At 44.7% G+C, this 25,513-nt stretch overlaps 1 protein-coding gene across 2 annotated transcripts in view; it reads left to right on the top strand.

Moving 5' to 3' along the window:
* The window catches only part of PRKCH (protein kinase C eta), a 118,492-nt gene that overhangs the window by 55,965 nt on the left and 37,014 nt on the right, over positions 1–25,513 (top strand). For both annotated transcript variants that reach the window (XM_061464217.1, XM_061464218.1), the window contains 3 exons: positions 998–1,141; positions 1,876–2,049; positions 16,253–16,407. In XM_061464217.1, the coding sequence (XP_061320201.1) occupies positions 998–1,141; positions 1,876–2,049; positions 16,253–16,407 (473 nt within the window). The remainder of the gene's footprint in view (positions 1–997; positions 1,142–1,875; positions 2,050–16,252; positions 16,408–25,513) is intronic.

Raw genomic sequence — 25,513 nt, 5'->3', positions numbered from 1 at the left:
CATTATCTGTGAGCTAAAGGCTGTAGATGAGTGTTCAGAGTGCTGTAAGCGTAAATCTGTTGGAAGTTTTGCTGGATGCTGTGATGAATGTTCTTGTGGTTTTACCTGTAGCAGGGTGTCCTGGGTTCAGCAGTAGCAGGGATTGCCATTTCTATGGCATTTGAGACAAGGCTTCTGTACAGGAAGAATTTTGCTTTACACCAAAGTAGTCGCAAGGTGGTGCTCAAGAAGTCCGTGTGACTTTGTTTGGGCTAATTAACTGAGTAAGTCATTTATATGCGTACACTCATATCTGGAGAACTGTGAATAGAGGGCGCTGGAGGTTGACTGGTCTTCGCATACTGCAAATAAAGGATCTCTAGTAATGTGTACTGATACTGCTATAGGTCCTGAAAGTGCAGACCCCTCACTGCTGGCATGGGAATGAGCAGCCTTCCATTACTTTTGGAGCAATGGAAGAAGCCAGCAGCCAGCAATGGAGAAGAAAAATATATTTGATGTTTTGGACCGACTGAACTAGGCTTTGAGTAAAAGTCTTAAAATCGGGTAGAAACCTCAGAGATCAGATGAAATCTGCTTGGGTTCTAGACCTCACCAGCATTTCACATATTGCAGAAATTACGCAGTTTCTCTCATTCTGATGTTATATAGGAGACTTCGATTTCCACACTCAGTGTCTTATTTTTCTGGGGAGTGAGGGTAGAGATGGTCAGGCTTGCCTCTTGGATCTGCTGGGCAGTGGATTACCACTAAAAATGCCCAGGTCAGGAACCAGCATTGACATTTCAGCACAGCTCTGCGCAGTACCAAGGTTTGCCAGTCTCACACAAGCAGCTATGCAGGGTAGTGGTACCAGTGTGCTTTCTGTTCCAGTAGCCATACAGTGCATCTGAACAGGTCCTGAATGCCTAGGTTGGTAGGTTAACTGCATGTCAGCACCTCTGATGCAGAAGTATAATTTCTGTCCAGACTGATGCTTACTTACTTTCTTCCACAGAAACTACTTTCAAGATCTACTTTGAGACATCAGGGAAAAGGCAGCCTGAAAGACAGCAACAATGTTAGTGAAACCTCAGCGAGCAAACTTGGGATCAAAGACTTAACCTTCCTTCGTGTATTAGGAAAGGGCAGTTTTGGAAAGGTGAGAGTTATTTGTGGCTCTTTTGGGGAGAACCATATCCCTTATTTAAGAAGCTGCAAGATGGATGAAGTTATTTCATAATGTAGCACATGGGCTGTCCACTGAAGTATGCTTTGTGCAACAGAGCTGGATACAGAGAGCAGGGAGAAGAGGGAAGAGAAAGAAAGCTGACAGCAAAGTGAAGAGTTGGATATCACAAGAAAGAAAAAAACGACTGAAAGAACAGATGCATGCCAGGGCCTATACCAGTAGTTACAAGTGTGTGTGCTAGCACTCGTTTGGGTGGCATTTCTTGGAGCTTGTGAAGACTTTTCCTTTAAAGGAAACAAGGCAGTGGTTTCAAATGTGGTGAGATGGGGGCTTTGTTTCTCTGATTTGCCCCAAAGACGGTGTGGAATGGTGTGTTTGAATTTGGTAACAGAGGAGGGAGGTGGGGTTAATGGTACTGCTCAGTGTGTTTGCCCTGGCACAGTGAATGAGCTTCAAGCAGTTAGCCCTGCACCCGACATCACAGTAATGTGTGTGGGTATTTCTATATGGAGGAGCCTGCTGCAAACAGTAGCATATGTGTCATTGATTGTACACTGATGCCCATACTAACAGGCTGACTCACTTGCATCCACAGCCTGGTCATGAGATAACTGACCTTTCTAGTGTGAAAAAATGTGAGAGTCTCTGTGTTGCTCATAAAGTGAAGGCTCAGCCCTTGTAATTCACCCTCCCTTTTCGTTTAGGTGATGCTTGCCAAGATGAAAGAGAGTGGGCAGCTCTATGCAGTGAAGGTGTTGAAGAAGGATGTCATTCTTCAAGATGACGATGTTGAATGCACCATGACTGAGAAACGCATCCTTTCCTTAGCAAGGAACCACCCATTCCTCACCAAGCTTTACTGTTGCTTCCAGACTCCTGTAAGTATAGCCCAGGTGGTGGACAGCCTTCCTCCTGACACTGGCTGGCGTGTTCAGGACAGAGGCTCTCTTCTGTGTATGTAGTATCACACAGTATCACAGTATGCTAGAAATTGGAAGGGACCTCGAAAGATCATCTAATCCAGTCCCCCTGCCGGAGCAGGAACACCTAGATAATGTTACACAGGAATGTGTCCAGGCAGGTTTTGAATGTCTCCAGGGAAGGAGACTCCACAACCTCCCTGGGCAGCCTGTTCCAGTGTTCTGTCACCCTCACTGAGAAGAAGTTTCTTCTCAAGTTTAAGTGGAACCTCTTGTGTTCCAGTTTGTACCCATTACCCCTTGTCCTACCATTGTTTGCCACTGAGTAGAGCCTGGCTCCATCCTCGTGACACTCCCCCTTTATATATTTGTATACACTAATAAGGTCACCCCTCAGTCTCCTCTAAACTATAGAGACCCATCTCCCTCAGTCTTTCCTCATAAGGGAGATGCTCCACTCCCTTAATCATCTTTGTTGCCCTGCGCTGGACTCTCTCCAGCAGGTCCCTGTCCTTCTTGAACTGAGGGGCCCAGAACTGGACACAATATTCCAGATATGGTCTCACCAGGGCAGAGTAGAGGGGAAGGAGGACCTCTCTCGACCTACTAACCACCCCCCTTCTAATACACCCCAGGATGCCATTGGCCTTCTTGGCCACAAGGGCACAGTGTTGGCTCATGGTCATCCTGTCGTCCACTAGGACCCCCAGGTCCCTCTCCCCTACACTGCTCTCTAACAGGTCGTTCCCCAACCTGTACTGGAACCTGGGGTTGTTCCTGCCCAGATGCAGGACTCTACACTTTCCCTTGTTATATTTCATCAAGAAATATAGTCCCTGGCCTGGTATAAATGTCTGCTTAGAACCAGGATAAAACTTCTTTGCTCAGGGGTGAGAAGGGCACTGTGCTGTAGTCCACCTGTAACAACTGCTGGGCATTTGGCAAAAAAAATCCTGGCTTGTTCTAAGCTCCCTGACAAAATGGTAATAACAGGGAAGCGTGTCATTTGTGGTATGTATACCTCAGTCCAGGACTGCACATGCACTGCCTGTCCAGCTCAGAGCCTCCTGTGGTATGTGCATGTGGGTGGGAGCTCGTTGCTGATGTGAGTGGTGAGGAGGAGTGACTATGATGAAGGCAGTGGCAGCAGCACTGTACCAGCAAGGTAAGATTGGAAGCCCCTAAGCTAAGCTGTTATTAGGACCAAAGCATTTTCTTCAGTGTAGCTCTTTCAAACTGCCTGGGCTGCTTTCCAGGTGCTTTTTGTCCATTGCTAAACGGTAATAGAGCTTGTTTTTCTCTTAGAAGAGGCAGGAGAAACTTGCCCTTTTAGTTGTGGCTTCACTCCTACATAAACCGAAAATACTGTGGAAAAAAAAAGGGGGTGGGGGGAAGGCAGACAAATGGATCCTGCCACACACCCATGTCTTACTCTTCTCACTGGGGTAATGCAACAGCCAGCTATGGAGTTTTAGAACTGTGCTCATTTAGGGTGGAGCTCTTGGGTAGACTCATGTAACAGAAATTAGATTGAGATGGTTTGGGTTTTTTTCCCCTATATACGCGGTTCGCAGAGCAGCTGTGCTGTAGAGCAGAAACAAAACTTGAAGCTTACTGTTGTCACTAGTAACCAAGGAAACTCCTCTTGTATTTTATAATGTGAAGAAACAGGGCCCATATTTTAATGGCTTTCCTGAAGTTCTCATATAAATGTTGGAGATGTCCAGTATTGGTGCGTGCTTTTTGAAGTCAGATGCAGGATAGCAATGAGTTTTGCGAGCTGTTGCTATGCCCTTTGCTATGGCATTGCTTACTGAATTGCAACGTAGATGTGAAAATAGTAGGTGTGCTGCTGGGCTACGTAGAGTATTTCCCATGAACTTAAGGGAGATTTAAGGTCACCGTGTTAGTACTGTCCGTCATCTTCAAAAAATAAGTGCGATCCGCTATGGGTGCAGACAAGGTCTGCTGGGCTGATGAAGTAATTGCGAAGGCTTTTGTAAAGAGGAAAAAAATGGAAGAACTCAGTCTGTTTAGACTAGCAAATTGAAAGCAAAAAGAGGATCTGATTGATGTCTGCAGATGCTGAACACTGAGGAGGGAAATGAAGCTGTCAAGATGCTGGCTCGGATTAAATGAGTCTAGACTGGCCATGGATACAGTTAGACTGGAAATGAAAAGGAGGAGTAGAGCAGCCTGGAACAGGAATTTCTGGACCAGCTTGTCAGAGGAGTGGAGGGAAGAACCCCTCAGCCCTTGCGCCCAGAACACAGAGCTGGTCAGCCTCTGAAAGGGTGCCAAGGGAGTGGTGCTTGTCACAGCAGACCCTGCTATTGCCAGTCTTTCTCAGGTTCCACTTGAATCTCGCTTTGCTTTATCTGGATTGTCAGTAACAGAAAACTACTTCTCTCAAATAATACACATAACCAAAAAGGAAAGTGTTTACAAAAGAAAAAGTATATTTAAGACTAATGTGGTTCATTTCATCTTTTGCCCATGTTCTGCTCTCAGTGACACCCACTGCAATCCAGAATAACCAGATTTAAATTGCTTATAAAATCATAATTAAATCCCTTTGCTATATTATAGAAGTGATTGCAACAGCAGGGTATTCACTGGACAGAGTTGTTCCAGGAGGACTTAGCCAGGCTGATACAGTACTTGGGGTTTCTGCTTGTTCTTTATATGGCATGGCGTTATCCTCTCCATGAACAAAAACTTAACAGAAAATAATATATATATATATATAAATTAAGTAAAAAGGAAAATACCACTTATGGCTGCTGGCCAGTGTTTTGAATATTTAAAAATGCTACTTATGTTTGGAGTTGGGAACAAGGTTACACAAAACAATACCCATTTTCACTTTAAATTACATGGAAGTCACATCACATGTATCACATAGCCTGAACTCTGACATTAACAGTTCATGTCATAAAAAAACAAAGCTTGACTCCAGTCAGCTGTGGAAATCCTGGATAAATAATGAGCTACTGGGCCTGCCTTTAGGACATTGTCGAGAACTAGCCATTTTGAGTCTTCTTACTATTTGTCAAAGTAAAGTCAGAGCCTGATCCCACAAGATGCATCAAGACAGGCTGAGACTAACTGGCAAAGGCTTGTGGTCGGTGCCAAGTTCAGTATAAGTCAGCATTGGAATCTCATACACGTAGGTTAAATTATGTCCTGGGCTGCTTCAGGAGCTCAGGGGAAGTCATTATCCCCTCCGCTTGGCACTGGTGAGGCTGGATATAGAATAGGAGTGTCCAGTTATGTTCCACTCTCACCCTTCCTTCCCCAGTTAAAGGCAAATTGTGGAACCTGGAAAGGAAGGACCTTGGAAGTGCCTGAAATGCTGCAGCAGTTTGAGGACAGAGTGCTCAGAGGGTTTGAGGGTTTGGCTGCATCTGGAGACATTTGAATTCTGGCTCTTGTATAATATTCCACCCAAACCAGCAAACTCTTCCCCTGACTTAAGCAGCCTAGGGGGTAACTTAAACAGCCTGTTTAAGTCTGCACTGTTTAATGTCTGCACTGCATGGTGCCATGTCGTGTAGTGCCAGTAATCTAGCATTACCTGAGCTGGAATAAGTACCAGAAACAGCAATGCATTACTGGAATTCATCTATATTGCTGCTACTTTGCTCACCTGCTTTAGAGCTAGCTGAGGGCTTTTTATGCGTACATTAGCCACTGACGTTTTCCAGAAAGGTTTCTGCTCTCTTGTGCTGCCTCTGTGCTCACTGTGGTCCTAAGTTCGTCCCAGCTGCGGCACAAGTGGTACGTGCTAGCAAGGGCTGCAAAGAAAGCCCAGGGTGAGCCGAGGCTGCCTGCCCTCCGACCAGCCTCCTTGCTGTGTCACAGAGAAATACTGCAGCCGCTAGGTGGTAGGAGCTGCCAGCGTTGTCTCTGCCTGCTATGGGTCACAGTTTTCAGAGCCTGAAGAGGAAGTGTTAACTGCGCAGCAGGCTAGCAGAGGCTGGACGTGGCCCTCTGCGTGCCCACTACTTGGCTGGGCAGTTTTTGACTTGCACCTCCAGATTCCTTTCCTGTGAAAGGCAAGGAAGGAGACCTGCAGCTTCCCTGCAGTTTAAATTGTGCTCAAGTGCATCCAAGTGAGGTTTTCCTTGCTCCCCACATCTCTGGGTTTTAATTCTTTTTTTTTCTTTTTTTTTTTTTTTTAATTGAAAGCCTCACTATGGGAGCTTTGCAGCTTGCCCAAGCCATTTACCTCTGCTTTTTCTAAGGGCCTTAGAATCATCCTTTAGTGTCGCAGAGGATTATGCTCCTACTCCAGTAATCTGTGAGTTGCTGACAGGTGCTGGGACCTGTGGATAATCGTGGATCCTGTATTAGGGAGCGCACACAAAAAATGCTTGTTTCTGTTTACCTGATGCTGTCATCCAACACCTCAAACATACTGTCCTAGAACAGGTGAAAGAGGCTATGTGTATAAATAGCTAAATCAGTAATTTAATCCTGGGGAATGTGGATCCTGGAATGTTTTAATTAAAAGGAGTTTGCACTAAGAAGGTCCTGTCTTCTTTGGATTTTAGGAACCATCCTTCCTGTGCAGGTGGTTTCCTCTTAAATCCCTTTGTCTCCACTCATATGCATGAGAATGAAGAGGGCTGGGGGAAATCAGCTTCCTATGCAAATAGTGTCAAATAGCTTCTGGGTTTTATGTTTATTGCCCTTATCCCTTTTCTCATGCTTCCAGGGGACCCCAGGCCATGCTGTTTCCAGCACTGTCCTTGCTAGCCTGATCATTATATGGATTTGCTTTGGGTGGCTCTGCTGACAGTTGCTGAGGCACAGAGCCTGCCCGTGCTGTTCCAAAAATAGCGAGACACGAGAACTTGGCAGAGGGATGTGATTTTTCTGTAACGAGCGTCCTTCCGAGATAATAGCTAGCAGGAGTGCTATTGAAGCCAATCGGGACTGGCCCAGGGACTCCAGGGCAGCATAATAATTGAACTGGTCCCATTTTATGAGGGCAGCCTGAAGTCTGGCGCGCAGCTTTGTGCTCCCTTTACAAGCTACGGGCTGATGTCATGCTCTCAACATGAAAGGGGAGGGTTTCTGCACGTCTCTGCTGGTTCTTGGGGCACTCAAGCAGTTCTTCCATGGTCAGCATGGGCATCATGTCATGGGTCACCCACGTATTTGGAGAGAAGCCTTTATTTCACTTCCTAGAAGTGTTGGAGGTAACCTGGAGGCTTTGATGGGCGCATGATTTTCAAGTGAGGGCCCACCAGCCAAAGTGGTGGGACTGAGCAGTGGCTGCTGGCTGGCTGCTCACCCACCCATTAGTCCCCAGGTGCCACGAGAGAGATGTAGGTGCCCTTGTATGTCCAGGGGAGTCCCTCGGTCATGGTCCTTCCAGTGGCTCTCTGTATCGCTCTGATTGTCACCAGCTACTCCACTGTCACCAAATAGGCAGAGCGCAAGGCAGCCCTTGGGCAGAGCATGGCATAGTGGAGGTAAGGAAGTCTGGAAAGGCAGTGGCAGCCTTCCCAGGGCTTTGGTTAGATAAACAAGTGTCCTGAGAGAGGCCTAGGAGCATGCTGGTGGATGGTAAGGAAGTGATGAGGCTTCTTTGATATTCTCTTTGAAAGGCACTGGAGAGGGAGCCCTTTAAAAGCAGAGAGGACAGCTTTGATCATCTCCCAGGCGCTAAACCCTAGCCTTCCTTCTCTGGCATGTTGGGGGAGGCATGACTCCATACATGCATACACCTGACAGCCAAGTGTACTCCTTGGATGCTTTTCTGTCAGCTTTGAGACCTTTTCCCCTGTTCTTGAGCCTTGAGACCATTGCTAACCCCAGGCCACTCTGTTGGAAGACCAGTGCACACTTCAGTTTTCTTGTTGTCAGTCAAAAATCAAGTGAAGAAGTTGATGGGGACATCATGTTTCTGGGCCAGGCATGTTCCAAAAAGCTTGGTACAGTCTAGCATGCTTCCTGGCACCCTGTGTGCACACAAGGCACCCTGCTGGAGACTGGCTTCATAGCCTTTCTGAGGTCAGGCTTGGGTTGTGTTTTACCTGGGACTCTACAGGGGAGAGTTAGGGTTGGGGGGGGGGGGGGGCTGTTGGGCAGGAAGTACAGGGAAATTCCCTCTCTCCACCTTTCTGCCCAATGTGACTTCTGCAGGCATGTGCATCATGGCATCATGGTGCTCTCACATTGGCTTTGTGACCATGGGAGAAGCAATTTGTTTCTGCCTTTCTCTGGCTCCTGTTTTGTCTAGCACCAAATAAAGGCAACCTGATAAAAAGTATATCTTCCTGTGGTTTTACAATGTCCGTATCCACCAAAACCCATGACATCTTTGCTGGTATGCCAGCTCAAGTTGCCAGTAAATCACATGTGTGAAGACTCCAAAGCCCGGTCTGAAAGGCTCAGCGTTCTCTGTTGTGCACAGTAACACCTTGTGATGGTTTGCAGGAGCAAACACAGTCAGAGTTTCAGCTGGGTTTTCTTTTGTGGGCATAGTGGAAGATGAAACAAGATCTGACTGACATTTCTGATTTGATCTGTGAACTTTGCTGGGTGTCCACACTTAGGGTGCAGAAAAAGGTGATACGAGCTGAAGGGTTAGCTGCCATCATCATGTTGTAGCTCCTGAGTGTAACTTTCCCGCCCCAGTTGTTGAGGGACCATGGATACTTGCATTGTTATGAAGCTGAGAAAATGCCTTTCTCCATCTGCAGTGGCTCATGGGAGAGACTGTAACTTAGACTTACCAAGTTTATTGCAAGGGTAGCTGAAGGAGATGCTGTTGCCAATGGTTAGCCACAGCATGTGAATCTAATATTTTGTCTTTGACCTTAAAATCAAGGAAGTTGCAGCATAAATATGGATCAAAGTGAAAGCGATTCACAAGCAGCCTGAGCCAGCAGGTGCCACTAAGGATAGGGGAAAGGAGAACCAAAAGAAAGGGCAGTCAAAGCTCAGAGAAGAGGTAACTGCGACTCAGCAGTGCTTTAGATTTCAGTCTCTTTGAATCCATATTGCTTTCCAGGTGATGTTTAGGGTGGAAGAATGGATCCACAAAGCCCTCAAAGTAAGCAGTTTCCAAGTGGCCTTTGAGTGTTTTGGCATCCTTAGTTTTCCTGAAGACCTTTGGCTGAGCTTGTAGAGCTCTCTAGCCTCCATGACAGGGGGATCAGAACTAGATGATCTTAAGGTCCTTTCCAAACCTAACTATTCCATAATTCCCTAGCACAGTTTGAGGCCAGCAAATATTGCAGAGTTCAGAGCTGTCTGAGGTTGGTCACTCCAAACTAGAAACACCAATTCCAATAGTTTTCATCTGAACTGGGGGCTGTAAAATGATCATGATCTTTACAGACCTCATACAGGTCTCTTCTGAGACATCGTGATATCAGCAGCCAGCTGAGGGGGGCAGATGTCCTATAAATCTTTGATTAACAGGTGATGTCTGTATCTTGCTGCATTCTAATTCCTTTTTCCTCAATTTATTCCTCTCTAAATGCAGCCAGCCCTTTGGTTTTTGATCTTTGAAGTGGGAAGGAGTGTTTATGTTGTTTTCTATGCCATTTTAAAAGGTCTGGAGTGGAAGATTTAATTTTGTTTATTCTTTCAATTAGCTTTGATTTTATTTTTTTGATGTTTTGTTTTAAAGGTAGCTAAACTGACTTGCTTTTCTTTTTTAATAGGGATTATACAGGCTTTTTTTTGGTACGGGATTTAAGTGGTTGACCTAGTGTCTGGAATGAATTTAGTGTTTTTTCTAGTTGTGACTTTTGGTTTATTTCTAATAGAAAAAATACAGATGAACAAGAGTGATAAAAGGCATCCTTTTGCATTTATGCTGAGTAAAAGTTTCTACTCAAAAAATGAGCTAATCATGTAATAGTGTACAAATTAGACCATCTGAAGGGGAGGGTATGAAGAGGAAGGATGTACGTATGGTTCACTTGTGTACCCTGAAGGCTGCATTGTTCCAGAGAAATGGCTGAATGAATTCGTGTGTTACAAAAACTCTTCAGTCTATGAGCTTGAGATTTTAGTTGCATGGTTAAGAAAACAGAGACAGAGATTTGGAGGGTGTAGTTAATTTGTGATTTTTTTTTTTTTTTTTATCTATTTACTTTTCCTGGAGCAGGTGGGAGCACAAACTCCCATCAGCTTGCCCTGCGTTGTGGTTGTCATTGTTCAGCTCTTCTGGAATGAGCTCAGGTTTCAGGCTGTGTGATGACAGGCACACATGTATGCAGAAGGCAGCCTTTACCCCGAGGGACCCCACAGAGTTTATTTATGCAAATGGGAAGAGCCAATTCGTTATTCTCTAGGCGGTGTTTATGTGACTGACTGCCACACAGGAGAACCTGCATTGTGCCCATTACCAGCAGCGTCAGATAGCAGAGTGTGGTTTTAAGTGATAACTGTCCTGTTCCAGGAGTTGTGACAATGACGCCAGTGGCTTTGTTAAAGGAACTAAAACTGAGCCTGGTATGGGGAAGTGGCCGGTGCTTCTCAGAAGCATGCTTACCAGCTGCCCAGCCTGGAGTAGATGCCACATGCACCTTATCCCCATTGAGTGCTAAATTTTACTGCACCCCCTTCTAGCTAATAAAAAAAAACATAACAACAAACCAAACCACCCCAAAACCATCAGAAGAAAGAAACCTTCCTTTTCTCAGCCTTTCATATGTGCACACAGTGATCCCTCCATCTCGATAGCCCCAGGGCTGTATGTGCCGTCTGTGGCATGCTCCCTTGCATGGCTTGATGTTTCCTAGGCAGAAGTGGTTCCTGAGGCTGGTGTGCACTTCTGCAGCCACTGAAGCAGGGAGGTAAAATGGCTGCCAGAGCACCAAAAGCCAGCTGGCAGATGGCTGTAAAACCTGCTGCCTTTCTGCTGCTGCCTTGCTCGTCTGGGAAGTCTCACAAGCGGAGCAGCAGCAGGTACCATGGCAGTCATCACTGCGGCCGTGTTTGGGAAGCGCAACTAATGCGTGCACGTAATTTTAGCTGAGCAAGCGTGGCATGGAGGTGTTTCTTCTTCTCTGCTTGATGTAGTTATTCTGATTTGAAATCTTCACCTAACATAAGTCAGTGTCTTGCTCCATCTCGGTCGGGTGAATGTGGCTTTGACACTGTTTGGAAATTGAGGCTGAGCTCATCCCATCTGCTTCAGCTGTTGTGTGCACACATGTTGCTTTTGGTGAGCCCGTTCTTATGACACCTGCAGTCCTCTCTGGATATGAAACACTGCCACATATAGCCCCCTCCTAAACAGCCTGTAAACTTCCTAGCTGGACCAGTACTCAGCTCACAAGGATGTGGTGCATCCTTGGTCAAAGGGCTGGGTATGGGGGGAAGGCATTTCAGTGCAGAGCAGCGCCTGAGTGTGCTTCATGGTTTTGTTACACCTATGAAGATAAACATTGAGAAACAAACCTGTTTATTATTCCTCCTCTGGGTCCTGTGCTTTGCAGTGCCTTGACCTAGATATGGATGGCTACTTGCACTGCTGGGGGAGTTGGACATGTGGCTTTCCAAAGGCTAGTACAGTGACAGCACGGTTTATTTGCACGCTCCCAGCAAGACCTAAGGCAGATTGCTTTGTGTGGGGGTTGTGGACCACAAAGGGATATCAGGAACGCTGAGAGTGCTGAGGGAGCCTGCCAGCTCTTGTAATTATCTTGTAATAATTTGCTTGCAAGCTCCCTGAGCCCTGCTACTCTTTTTTTGGAAGCAGTAAACTTTTGCTGGGAAGCAGTGACACAGCTGTCTCTGTATGGAGATAATTTTGAAAGCCTGCCTTCTGCTCTGCAAAGCATGAGCTGCCAAAACAACGAAAAACTACTGTTTTCATGGGAAAATCCTTTGGCTTCAGGGAACTCAGATTGAGCCTAAAGCTGATTTTCTGAGAAGTTGTGTGCATGAAGATGAATGCAAACCTGCAGAATTCCTGAGCCAGGAATTCTGATTAATACATCTTTTTTTGTTGGGGGGGGGGGGGGGAATTGGACTATTGCTTTAAACCACATTTAACCAGGTCTCTGTATCCTCCAAATGCTGCCTTACACGGTAGCTGGTAGCTAATGAAGATGCTTGGGTGGAATTACTGCTGGGATGTGTCCTTGGTGAGTCAGCTCAGGCCCTTGTCCTGCAGAGAAATCAGTGTGTGCAGAAGCAGTGTCTGGGAGAGCTCTGCTGTGAATGGGATGTGCAAGGCCTGTCCAAGCCTATTCCTGGTAGCTGTGGAGGCTGGAGAGCAGACACCCGTTGGTGTTTTGCAGTGGGTTTCCTGAACCTCTGCTGATGACTTTCTTGAGAGAAACTCTCTCTGGTCCATGCTGCCCTTGGCACAACAGCTGTTGTAGGGCAGATAGGGAAGGCAGATTTGCTATTCTGGTCTGCAGATAAGAAATATTTCTTTCTCCAGCTCCTCCCTCCGTGTTTCCTGAAGGGGGCAATGCTGCTACCCTGTCCCATTTACTTAGCATGAAAGCCTGTGATCAAAGGTGAGGTTCTCATCTTTCTTCGGATGTCTTTGGTCTTGTGTAGGTTGTACATGGACATCAGCTAGACTTTTAACTAGGAGGAGGTGTAAGTTACCCATCACACTGATTTTTTTGGGTCATGCAGAGGGAAAGGATGCTCTTCTAATAAAATCTGTGTTGTTTTTTTTTTATTCTCCTGTGATAATGAAGAGGAAAGGCATGAGGGTACAAAACAGCTTGCTTGTAGAGCTGGTGAGGGCAAAGGGCTAAAGTAATGTTTGAGTTCGATTTCATAGTGCTTGTGTTTGCAAGGGGCAGTAACTAGTATGTGGATTGTCCCACCCCGTGGCTTTTGCACTCAGGGGACTCTCTTCAAGCCCCACCAAAACCCCACTAAGACAACAGGCAAATGAAGCTTTGAAGGTATGTATAATTGCTATCAAACACTGTCCTTAAGACATAGTATGTGATTCGAACAGCCCCTGTCCTGCTAATAGACAAATACATAGGAATAGCAAATTAAAATTTAAACAAATAAATTAATTAAAAAAAAAAACACAAAACCCAAACACCAACACCCCCCCACCCTGAAACCTCAAACAGTTCTCTTGCACTGAAATTGGCAAGGCTAATCTCTAGCTGTAGGTCAACCTTGAAATGACCACACGTGATCTCATGGACTTTATTTCCTCTGAGTATTTCTTCAATTTACAGTAACAATTGCTCTGCGACTTATTTATCTCAATCCCAGCCCAGAAATGGTGCAATGTGATTTCCTCATGTGGCTGCCACGGCTGCAAAGGCTTTCACGTCACTGTTTCCTGTTGACTCAAATGCTCTTTTCTTACTCTTGCCAACGTCAAACAGAGATAGCAGATGAGGGAAGACTTCTGAGCAATGCAAAATAGAAAAATAGGAACAATTTCTTCACAGAGAAGGTGTTCAGGCATTGGAACAGGCTGCCCAGAGAAGTGGTGGAATCACCTTCCCTGGAAATGTTCAAAACTGTGTAATGAGGACATGATTTAGTGGTGGTCTTGGCAGTCATGGGGTAATGGTCAGACTTGATGAGCTTAAAGCTCTTTTCCAATCTAGTTGATTCTATGAGTAGAAATCTGAGGATTTCAGTATTAAGCCCTGTCAAAAAACACTCCAGCTTTCAACTTCTAATTCTCACTGATAGTCCCCAAGAAAGGATGCACATAACATTAAATCAGGTCAAATTTTCAAGTATCTGAACTGTCTGTTGTTTTAAGATTTCCTGGTGCCATTTAAATCTGTTTATTCACTCTTAATCTGCCTGCTGCAAAATTGCCTTCCTCCCCCTGCACCTCTTCCCCCCATAAAATAGCATGTTCATTTTATTTCTCAGTGGTTCCTGGGAGAGCTGTTGGTCTTTGCAGTTTGTCAAGCCGATGGTGCTTAAGAGTGAAAATGGAAGACTGCCTGGTTCTTAGATGCTGTTCCCCAACGGGTGGTTGTTAGTGTTCTTTTTGCTAATACGTTGCCAGGCATGTAGCAGGCCAGTGCACAAATGCTGTATCATGAGCAAGTTATAATACCCATCCTGCTTTTTTCTTCAGATGCCCCACAGGATTTCTAAATGTTAGAATACTGGACAGACAATTAGCTGGACCTGTTAAAAAAATAAATATATATACATATATAGTTCAAAGTACTGTATTTGTACTTGACTTTTGAAGTGAGACCATGGGTGGAGGTGAGGCGTTATGATCTTTAAGGTCCCTTCCAGCCCATACCGTTCTGTGATTCAATACCAGCTCAGGTTTACAGTTAGTCTGAAGCAAGAGCTGTTTGTAACAAAATGCTGCTAACACCATGACAGCAGTGATGTGCATGTTAAGCCTGGCTGTTTCAGTGCTCACTGGAACATTTGAGAAAGAAGTAGTATCTCTTTTATGCATCGTAATACAGATGAGTACATCCAAAAGATAGATGAGTACATCCAAAAGGGCTGTGGGGGTTTGTCCACACTGGAGAAGCAGTTTTATGCTAGGAAGAGTTAACTTTGTTTCCCTGAATCTCACCTTTAAGGAAGAGCAGAAAATATATGCATGTTCACTTAACTGTATTCATGTTTATACAAGCATTTATATTACTTATTATAAACACACCCCCCCCCCCCCCCCTTGTCGGGTTGCTGCTAAATTCCTTCCTGTTGGAGATCTGGCAAAATGGATTTCTTTTGTAAGTGTGGGCTTGAAGAGATGCCTGGACAAGCTGGTCTAGGTAAACATGTGTCATGTGGAGAGATCAGCAAGGAACGAGGCCGGGAGGAACAACAAGGAGGTGTAAAAGCTGGCCTGACTGGCAAGGCAGGGGTGATAACTGCACTGCAGCTGGAGGAAGGGTTGCTGAGCAGGTAGGCAAGGTGTAGCTGATCTCAGTTTAACTAATGCATCAAAGATGTAGCATTAGAGATCTGATGTGGGCTGAAGAGCCAAGTTTTGCTGGTTTGCAGAGTTTGTGCTACTGTCTTAGACTGGTGCTGTAGACAAGCCAGCTTGGGTGTCTTTGAGCAGCCCTGTAATAAAGGCATAGTGAAACAATGAAGTATTGTTGTTTATATGGACCAGAGATAACATTAAACACGTGGCCTTGGTGCTAGACACAATAGTATTGTGAGATTGCCAGGAACACATGTATCTTGGCTTCTGGAAGGAGCCCAGAAGCTGTTGAGCAGAGCCCAGGATGGTGATGAGAAGCAAGCTGTTCTTGTCTGTCATGAGCCATTTGCTTTCCTGCTCATATACAGAGAGGAATGAAAGGATTCCTGGTGGCTTTTCTTCTGCTGTGTGCATCTCAAGATGTTAATACCAGTAGTCATTTCAAGCTGGCTGGCTGCCAGAAGGTGGAGCATAACAATGCTTATCCTCTTAAACTTAGAGAGAGTTTAAAACTAGCTTGTAGATGATTAACATCAGATCTGGGAACTTTATCAAACAGGTTGCTTTTCTGTCCGGCTGAAAAATTAACTTATACTTTGTCCTTACCAGTTCCTTCAACACCCAGAGGTCTCTGCAGGTTAATCAGAGAAAAGCTGAAATTGGAGGGTCTGTCAAGCAGCTGCTATGCAAGTGTATGGCAGGAAATCCCATTCTGGAAAACAGTGTGTATTCCCCAGAAATGGCATTAGGATACCCTTCAGACAATGTGCTGTTGTGGCGAAGCTGCAGTCTGAGTGTAGTCTGGTTATACATGTTTTACTATGGAGTGTATTTCCCCAGAGATCTGAGGTGTTGACTACAGAGCAAGTGACCTTTTACAGATTTCTCTTGTGCCTGCTCGGCTCGGAGAGTGCTGTTGAAAGGGTGTCACTCTTTGCTGATTCAGGCTAAGGACAGTTTGGGAAACCCAATGGCAGCTGGTTAGTGATGAGCACACACTTAGGGATATGCCTAATCCCATGTGGACAAGAATTCATTTCACAACAGGGACAACATTTTTGTGAGGAGTGCAGGGCAAGGAGGCACTAACAGCTCTTCCTGGTATTGACTTAATCTCTCCTGAAGAAGTTGGCATTTTTTCTTTTTCCCCAGTGCCTCATGGGTATTTAATCTGTTTTTGTTTGGTAGATAATGGTTTTACTTAGAACTATCTAAGCCTGACAGAAGGTATGATTAATGCTGTTCATATCTGTTGTGTTTGCGTGTGTGAAGGATCGCCTGTTCTTTGTGATGGAGTTCGTAAATGGCGGGGACTTGATGTTCCATATTCAGAAGTCACGTCGCTTCGATGAAGATCGGGCCCGGTTCTATGCTGCAGAAATTATTTCAGCCCTTATGTTTCTCCATGAAAGAGGCATCATTTATCGGTGAGCCCTGCATTCATTCATTCTCTTTGTCTGAACAACATGGCTGAGATGATAGCCTGAGTTTTCTGCATAATAACTAACTCTCACTTGCTGCCCACCAGGAACACGTTGTCATCTGGGATAACAGCACTTCCACTTTCCCCTGCTGTCATGGTTTAAAACCAGGCAGAGGGCTCATTCACTCATTCCCCCCGATTCTTGCCCTCCCCTACTCCCGGAGGGACGGAGAGGAGAATCGAAATGAATGCAACTCCCATGGGTTAAGATAAGAACAGTTTAGTAACTAAGGTATAACACAGATCACTACTGCTACCACCAATGATAATAATGATAAAGGAAATAACAAGGGAAGAGAATACATCATCTCACCACCAGCCGACCGATAACTTGCCCCCCAAGCCCGACCAAGCACCGACCCATACCTCCTCCAACCCTGCAGTCTCCCAGCCCTTCCGGCTCACTCCCAGTTACCCCCCAGCCCGGGCATGACGTGCTGTGGTATGGAATACCTCTTTGGTCAGTTTGGGTCAGGTGTCCTGTCTCTGCTTCCTCCTGGCTTCCCCTCCTCCCTGGCAGAGCATGAGGCTCACAAAGTCCTTGGCCAAACCAAAACATCCTTGTTATCAGCTCTGTTCCTGAGCTGAAAGTCGAAACACTGCACTGCACCAGCTACCAAGGAGGAGAAAAATGACTGCTACTGCTGAACCCAAGACACCTGCACGTTGTCCAAGGCGCACCAGCTTCCAGGCAGGAGTGAAATTTCTGGCTGCAGTATTGGCTGCAGGGATGGTCTTCCTATAACGTGTGTGCAAGCACGCAGGAAAACGTGTCTTTTGAGAGGCACAGAGGCTAGGGTTTGCATTGGTGGCAATTCACATAGCTGGTTTATATTAGCCCCAGAACTGCAACTTGTCTGCACCTCAGGTGACTGTGTGGCTGCTGGGTGTTAGCTGCTGACCAGCAAAAGCCTCCACTGTGCTGCTCTGGGCCTGTCCTGCTGCCATAGAGCATGTGCCAAACTGGTAGCAAAGGGTCAGGCTTTAAGTGAAACCTTCCTAGATTTTCTTGGAGATAAATGCAAGGAGCTGTTGCTTTTGCCACTGTGTTATTTAAATGTGCTGATTATACCAAAGCCTTTTGATTTCCCTGTATTAACTATAGGCCTGTGTTTAAACCCTATCTATTTGACATACCTATTCAGTTCCATGCAGATCAGCCACTAAAAGTCTTTTAATTCCTGCCATGATTCTACAGCAGGAGTTTTTTCTTCCCCTCCATGACTGGCATCTTTGTGTTGCAACTGGATTGAAGCATCATTGACTCCCTGTGTCAGCCTCTCTTCCCAGGTCTCAAGGCTGTTCTCAGGAAGCTACTTCCTAAAGGCAGCTCTTTATTTGTCATTATTCTGTACTCAGGATGATGGTTATATTTTTTCCCTTCTCTACTGCCAAAATGCTCCCCTGTCAGCTCAAGCATCAAGGCATAGACAGCCAGTCTGCTTTGCAGAAGCCTCCCTGGCCAAGCTGACCATTTGACCAACATCCTCCCATATAGGCCAGGGGCAGAGCAAGACTTCTGGTTGAAATAAGACAGCTAGAGCCAGGAGATGTCAGCGATGGGGCATTCTGGTTATACAGAAAGGCTTCTTTCTGACACGCTTTGCAGAACATTTCTGGCATCCTCTTGCCCAGACCACTGGAAAGAGGAACAGCCAGTTGTTTTCTTTGGGCTACTGTTACCTGGGTTCCAGCAGCAAAACATGCATAATTTTGTATGGTTTGCTGTAGCTTTCCTCTGTCCCACTTGTGGCATGCCAGCACTGTAAAGAATAATGCCAACTCTCAATTTTTGCTGGTTGGTTACAGTTGTACAGCTGAGACCTACAACTGGGTCCAGGATAGGACCAGTTCCAATCCCAGCCAGGCTCTGTTAGTACCATTTCACACTGTGGATTGAGCCAAATGCCATTTGGTTTGGGGCTTTGCATAGTTTAACCTAGGCAATGCAGTCCTGCGTTTAGTAACGCATCCTCCTGTGTCAGATAAAACCAAGTTTGAACACACTAAAAACAGAATAGCTGAGGGCTGAAGTGGCTGAAGGGCCAGGGGCTGCAGAGGGGACACTTTCCAATCTGATGGTGAGATGATAAGCTAAATCAAGTAAAAGCAACTTGTCTTTCTCTTCCTAGCTTGAGGTGCAGTGAGAACCAGATGGCCAGGTGAGGACAGAGAATATGAAATCATTTTCAAGTATGAAATCATATGATATATGTGGCACAGTAAAATAGTCATTTTAATGTTCTCTGGGTCTTCAGAGTACGAAAATTACTACTGATATGTACCATATGTATTGAGCTTGTAAGGCACAGTGATTGTCTGCATAGAATAGCAAATCTGCTTACTCTACAGCTGGATTTTGGTCTAATTCCTCCCCTGTGAATAATGCCAGCCTCCAAAGAGAAACCGTGCCAGATAATTACGTGAATGACATTATCCTTAAAATAGTGACATCCAGTAGTTATTGTCAATCATTCAGCAGCAAAACTGTCTGTGCATAATGTAATGCCACTATGCTTACAGCTTGTCCTGTGCCCTCCAGCCTGCTGCCTGTCACAGGGCAGGAGTAATCGATCCCCCTGGGTTTTCGCACTCTCCAAGTGCTGCTGTAATTCATGGTAGAAACTGGAGGAGTAGTTGAAAACCTGCTTGAACAACTGCATGGGCTTTGATCTTGTTAAGAACCTGGTTGAGCTTTGGAGTCAGGCAGCTTCAGCTGCAAGGGGCAGATTTGGAGGGGGATGACTTGTTTTAAAATTAGTCAGGGTGACTCCGCTCTGGGAGATGTAAGACGAGAGAGCTGCGGGCTCCAGTTGTACTGAACTGAGGTTGCTTCTGCCGGGTCATGAGCACTGGGCTCCATAATGGAGTCTGCAGAATGAAAGGAGATGGCCAGAAGGGAATCACTGCACTTGTGTAAGAGAGTTTGGAGATTTTGTGATCAGAATGTGAGTGCTTGCTCAGGAAGCTGGGAGCAGGAGCAAGAGCAAAAGCACCAGGAAAAGCTTGACCAGAAAGTGTTTTGCCACAAGCTATTGTGCCTCTTCTTTCTCGATTCCCAGTGTCAATGAAGTAAGAATGATGCTGGCCTAGAATACCCTGGGTCATTTGTTTTTCTTCTGCACTAAACATAATAATACTATATTTTTCCTTGCCCCCTTCAAGATTAAGCAGTTCAGGAGAGGGTCTGCATTTACCAACACAATGAGCATTCTCCTGGTAAGTTGAGGTTGAGTTGCGTTTGCTGCAAGCGCTGCCAAAAGCTGTGTCTTCTCTCTTTTGAAATGCCAGAGAGACTTGAGAGCCAGCACTGAAAATTCACTGAAAAGTAGTTGAAATGTGTCACTTTGCCCTGGGGTAACAGCTAAAATCGGGTGTTTGTTGATTACTTTTCTAGCCACATGTATGCAATTTGAAACAGCCATGATGCAGTATTCCTGCAGTTGCTGCTGTGAGTCTTTGAAATGGGGTTCCTGAAGCAAATGCTGTATTTTGTTTGTATGCAACTTTTAAACATTAAAACCAGGTCTGCTGCTGGATTGGTGCTCTTATAGGACGGTTTTTGTGATGCAGCTGAAATTTTCAGCAGGTTTGCTTCAAGGTAGCTTTTTGCTACTAAGCTGTGGCCAGAATAGAAGTCCCGTAAACATACATGTGTGAATTTGTACGTTTTCAGAGGAGAGCTTTCATTTTCACAGATTATGGTGGTTGTTTCTTTTTTCATTTGCAACCCTGCAAGGGAGAAATGGCTTTCTGGGCTTATCAAGGAAACATCTCTGTCTTGCCCTAAGCTGACGTTTAGCTGTCAGCTCAGCAGCAACTATTTATAGTTGCTTCCTGAAAAAAAAATGTCGACAAGTACAGTGTGGTTCCTTATCCCATTCATACAGGGGAATGCATCCAGCCATGGAAACAAGCTTTTCTACTTGTCACATTATAGTATATTGTGTACCCCTGCCCACAGAGTAGTAGGACAAGGACATATCTGGGATCAGCTCATGCTGGATGTTTCCAGGAAAAGGTTAGGTGATAATCAAGGCTCACTGCTTGGTGTAGCAGACTGGCAGATACATCATTAAGGGTGTAGGTAGTGTAGCATGTAGGTAATGTGGCTGACCAAGAGCCAGAGGAGCTAAGAGACTGGATTAGAGATCTTGGGAGAGGGACTGGTTTTTGGCTGGCTGCAGAACCTTATTTTTATCCTGAGGACTCATGCTAGTTAGCTTATTTCACTGCCTTTGTGTCCATATCGATATTTCTAATGCAAATTACCCTTCTGGAGATGCTTGGGGTCTCATTGTACTCTATCAAGCCTCTGAATGTGTGATGGTTTGCACAGAGTCCCCACGCTCTGATGTGTCACCAGCCACCATTAAGTAAGTCTTGTGAATTGATTATGCTTAATAGGATGTGTGGTCCCCTTGGGAGGCAAAAGATAACTATACAATTATCCAGATGAGAACAGGTCTTGCCCTGGGGCTAAACACCAGCTCTTGAGGAAAATAAGTTTGTTAATAGGAAATGTTTACTCTTTTGTATGTTACCTGAAAGCACCACCTTCACGTGTGTAGTACTTATGACAAGGAAAAGCTTCATATCCTCTGGGATCTGGAAAGATTGCTGGATACTGGCCAAATCTCTGAAACCATCACCTTTCTCTAGGGTAGGAGACCCATAAGGTCTGCAGGTATGTGTCTCATGACTATTGGCTTATGTAGTGAAGGGTTTTTTTGCAACAGGTTTATTCTCTGCCAATTCAAACAATAAGCCTGTGGCACTTGATGTAAGGTTTACATAAGCCTTTTACGGAGACCAGTTTTGCTGGAAAGTCTCCTATTAACTGAAACAACACCAGTTTCTTTCAGCAAAATCAATTAGAAGTTACATGCTGAAAACAGAAGCTGAATGCCTTTCCTAATTACATACACCCACTGTTAACAGAGCAATTTTATTAGTGTTCAGTTTGCTTTTTTCAATAAGTCAAGGTATTGTAGACATGGAAACCCTCGTGTTCTGTCTCTTACTTTGTGTGTGTGTGTGTGTGTGTAGGTTTGTTTGTTTGTTTTATTTTGGCAACTGGTGGATTTGTTTATTCTCATCTCATGACCTTTTTCACATCTGGAGCCAGATCTTGTTTCTCCTGAATTCAAGAGGCCTTCCTGAGGGAGGTAAATTAGCAGTTGAAATGGATCTATGACTGACAGCAGCAGTGCCCAGCAAAGCAAACCGGCTGACTGGGGGGCTCTCCAGGGATTAACATTGGTTTGCTTAGGTGCTATGCATAGCTTTGTTTTCTTAGCAAATAAAGATAAATCTTTCATTTAATGAAGTGTTTTAAAAGTTTTCTCAAAGTTTTTGCTTGAATGTGCTACAGTAGAGGCATCTTTGCTCTATTTGATGCCTCCCTCTTCCCCACCCTGATTCTCTGACATGTGGGCAGAGGCAGGTTGGTTGTATCCGGGAGGAAAGGGTGGGAAACAGCTCAGCAAGTGCCAAAATGGGTGTGAGTCTGCTCCGTGGAGCACCATAACCTCAGCTGTGGGATCTGGTCCCTGTCATTTCAAAACCTCCATTCAGAACTCCTGGATTTGGTGCTTCCCTGGATTGGGGCCCTGAAGATGACAGCAGATTAATGTAAGCAGAACAAAATGAAGGATGTGCTGTATTATGAGAGTAGTGGAAAGAATGAACTATAAGCTGATTTACGGTGAATGAGTGAAGCAAATCAGCTAAAAGCTGCAAATTGGCACAGAATAGCATGCCAACAGCTCTGTCCCTGCAAAAACTGCTTAGTGCAGAAGAGAAATTTTCATGCTCGAGTCTCTGGAAGCACTTCATTCAGCTTAGGAAATACAAAAGAATGTCTCTTAGGGTCAGGAGTATAGTAATGTCTGTGGCTATCTTACCTGGCAGTCGACAGCTCATGTAGACCTGATTTGTGGTTCTAGACAGTGCATCTTCCACCTTGTTTTCCTCTCAAATGTGGTTATTGCATGCTTGCAAGGGGGGCTCTTCTACAGCCTCTGGCAGGCAGTGTTTAAAGTATTGTTTCTCTGCACTTGATCAAATGGAAAATGCAGAGATAAAAAAACCCCAGCCTCTCACGTTTCCATGTCATGTTTAATCAGTCACTGTGCAGGACAGTTGAGTCCTGATTTACAGTTATGCTTACGTAGAGCAGTCCTGTTTTGAGATCGGATCTCTGTGCCCCATTGACTCCACTGTATATAGTCTGTGAACTTTAATGCAACTTTCCACATGACTAAGGACTACTGAATAGCCTACAGAAGTTATTGGCTCTGCTAGTGTCTACTTTTTTCTTTATGGCTCTTTAAAGGGATTGATTTGAAACCTGCAAACCTTGCACATAATGAGTTTGTATAAATCATTAAAAAAACAGAGCTCGAAGGGACCTCAAGAGTTTGTCTAGTTTCCCCACCTGCCCCAGGGCTGGATAACCTTTGCCTAAATACAAGTGTCTCATAATTTCACTCTTCTTCTCCTTTGGTGTAGTTGTTAGACCTGCATGTAATAACTTGCGTACAACACTCTTGCAGGCATGGACTCTTATTTATGCAGTGTTTGAAATGAGAGCTCGGCGTCAGCTGAGAATTCTGGTATTGGTGCAATAAAATAGGCAATGCTGCCCATCTGTGGAGGGGATAAGTGATTAGATGTGACTTCTGTTCCGTCATGCTTTTCATGACTAATATATCCTTATGAAGGCATTTCACAATAAAAAAGCGTATAGATGCAATTCAAGAAATAGCTAGGTGTAACAACTACAGCCAAGTTTTTAAAGAAAGGAGTCCAGAATTTGACTCAGTTTTTAAGTCCCAGAGTAGCTGGGAGGTGTTCAGGTTAGAACTTCTGAAACTAAGAAATTTTTCTACAAAAAGACCAATTTTCTGCCTTTCCTGCCCTTTTCTTTCTTTTTAAAGGTGTAAGGTCATGAGGAGAGAAAAATAAAAACAGAAATAAATTTTAAGTTGTTATGTAAAATTTATTTTAAAACCACCTGTGAACATTACTGCAACCTTTTTAGCCAGAACTGCTCATCTGATTTTTAATGTGTTTCCTGATATCAAGAGCATTCAGGCTTGTGACTTTTAAGGACCCAATTTTGAAAACTTTTGCTCCGAGATCCCCACAATTGCCCAGCATTAATCCTATCATTTTACTGATCTTTGTACCCACCTTGAATCAAGGAAGCTTTCAATAGTAACGTCAGAGAATATGACCCCTGGGATAGCATTAGGGAGGCTGGTATATATAGCTGAGGAAAAGGTCTCTGTCAACCTTAATAAATGTTTTGCACAAGTTTTGAAAGCAAAGAATATGCCAACAAAATGCTATTGCATCTGCTCCCTCTGACTTGCTGAAATGGAAGATTTATTGGTATGTGCTGTGTTGCAGCGGGCAAAGCTACTATGTAAGGGAGACAATGAGAAAATCAGTATAGTTAACATACTTGGCCTGCAGCAACTGCCATAGCTATCCAGGGAGAATTTGACTTACTCTTTTAGCTGTACCAAGATCAGTGCCTGATGCTTCCTTAGTCAGTATCCCAGTGTTTAGATTTCGCTCTTTATGCTGGTGAGCATTTAGGTACTCTGGTTTTATGCAAACAGGAATTTGTAAAGTCATCCGCAGCTTTTAATATCAGTGGTGGACCGTTGTAACACCTTATCTTTAGATTCTAGTTCAGAATCACCAGCTGCCTGTAATGATAAAAAAACTAAACTAAAAATAATAGCACAGTTGAAAATTTCAACTGTTATGTGGCAGCACTGCAGCAATGGTTGTCTGCTTTACAACTCGAAGTGTATGTGGGAGAAAATTCCATCATCTTCCTGAGCTGGTGCTGAGGCTTGTAGTTAGCTGCTAGTGCAGGCCAGGGTGCATATTGCAAAACCTATTCCCATGAAGCAAGGGGAAAGCATTACTCATCATTTGGCCTCTGAGTCATAACACCTTTGCTGTTAATAGGATGGAGAACCTCCCCTTTTATGAGGCTGTGCCTAAAGGCACAATTTAGGCTCAGAATTGTATTACCTGATTATTATTCCACTAAAGCAGGTGGCAGTATTCCAGCTGACAACAATGGAAACAGGAGCAAGCCTTCAAGTCTCAACCATGTACAAGGTGTGATATATTCACAGAGATCCTCCACGCTTTGAGCTGATTTCTTCTAGATCAATTAGAGTTTCACAAGCACAATTTGTTATTACCATCAGGAGCTGATTTCACAAATGTCTCAGCAGCATAGTAAAGAAGTGCTTATGAATCAGGAAAATTACTTCCAGGTAGGAGAGGTTATTTACTACCTAAATCCCTGATCCAGGTGTACTGCTGTAGCAAAGTCCATCCAATAAGGTAGTGAATGTTTGCATCTGAACCATTTCTGATCTATGCCATTTTGGGGGAGGCAGAAGTGTTATGGTGCCTTGCCAAAGGGTCATACTCCTTTGTTTATTGGGGGAAGGGGGCTGGAGGAAGGGACATGACGGGAACAGGGAATTGGGAAAAGCAGGATTAGCTGTGCCAAGGTAGCAGGGAGAATTTATTTCATGTGCAAGCCTGTGTGGTAGAAGGGGAGTGATGGGAAGTGATCCCTTCAAACTCTTCATGGGCTTTCAAATAAGCCTGCGTGTGCTCTTGTAATGACGCTGCAGCACATTTCAGCGTGCAGGTTATGTGGCACCCATGTTAGAGTCCATGCTCATGTGTGACATTTAGCATGTGGGCATCAGATTTTCTCCTCCCTCCTCTGGATGTGGTTATGTTCCTTTTGACATTTCCCTGATAAGAAAATGTAGCAAGGTCCTGTGTCCTTGTAACTTGTGCCTAAAAGCTGAATTGGTGTCCTTTGTATTTCTGTCTGTCAGCATCTCTTAACCGGAAGTTGAGAAATTATATGCTTTTCTATGTTTTGGGGATTTTGACTCAATCTTATCAACTCAATGTAGCCTTTGCCTGCACCTTCTCTTAATTGTTTTCTCTTCCCTAACAGTTATTCCTAGCTGGAGCTCCCCATTTCAGTATTTCTC

The sequence above is a fragment of the Pezoporus flaviventris genome, unplaced genomic scaffold (assembly GCF_033815535.1).
Source record: "Pezoporus flaviventris isolate CSIRO_AGI_PZ_B2104156 unplaced genomic scaffold, CSIRO_AGI_Pfla_v1 ptg000036l, whole genome shotgun sequence".
NCBI lineage: Eukaryota > Metazoa > Chordata > Aves > Psittaciformes > Psittacidae > Pezoporus > Pezoporus flaviventris.
This window is presented reverse-complemented; position numbering and strand designations above follow the sequence as displayed.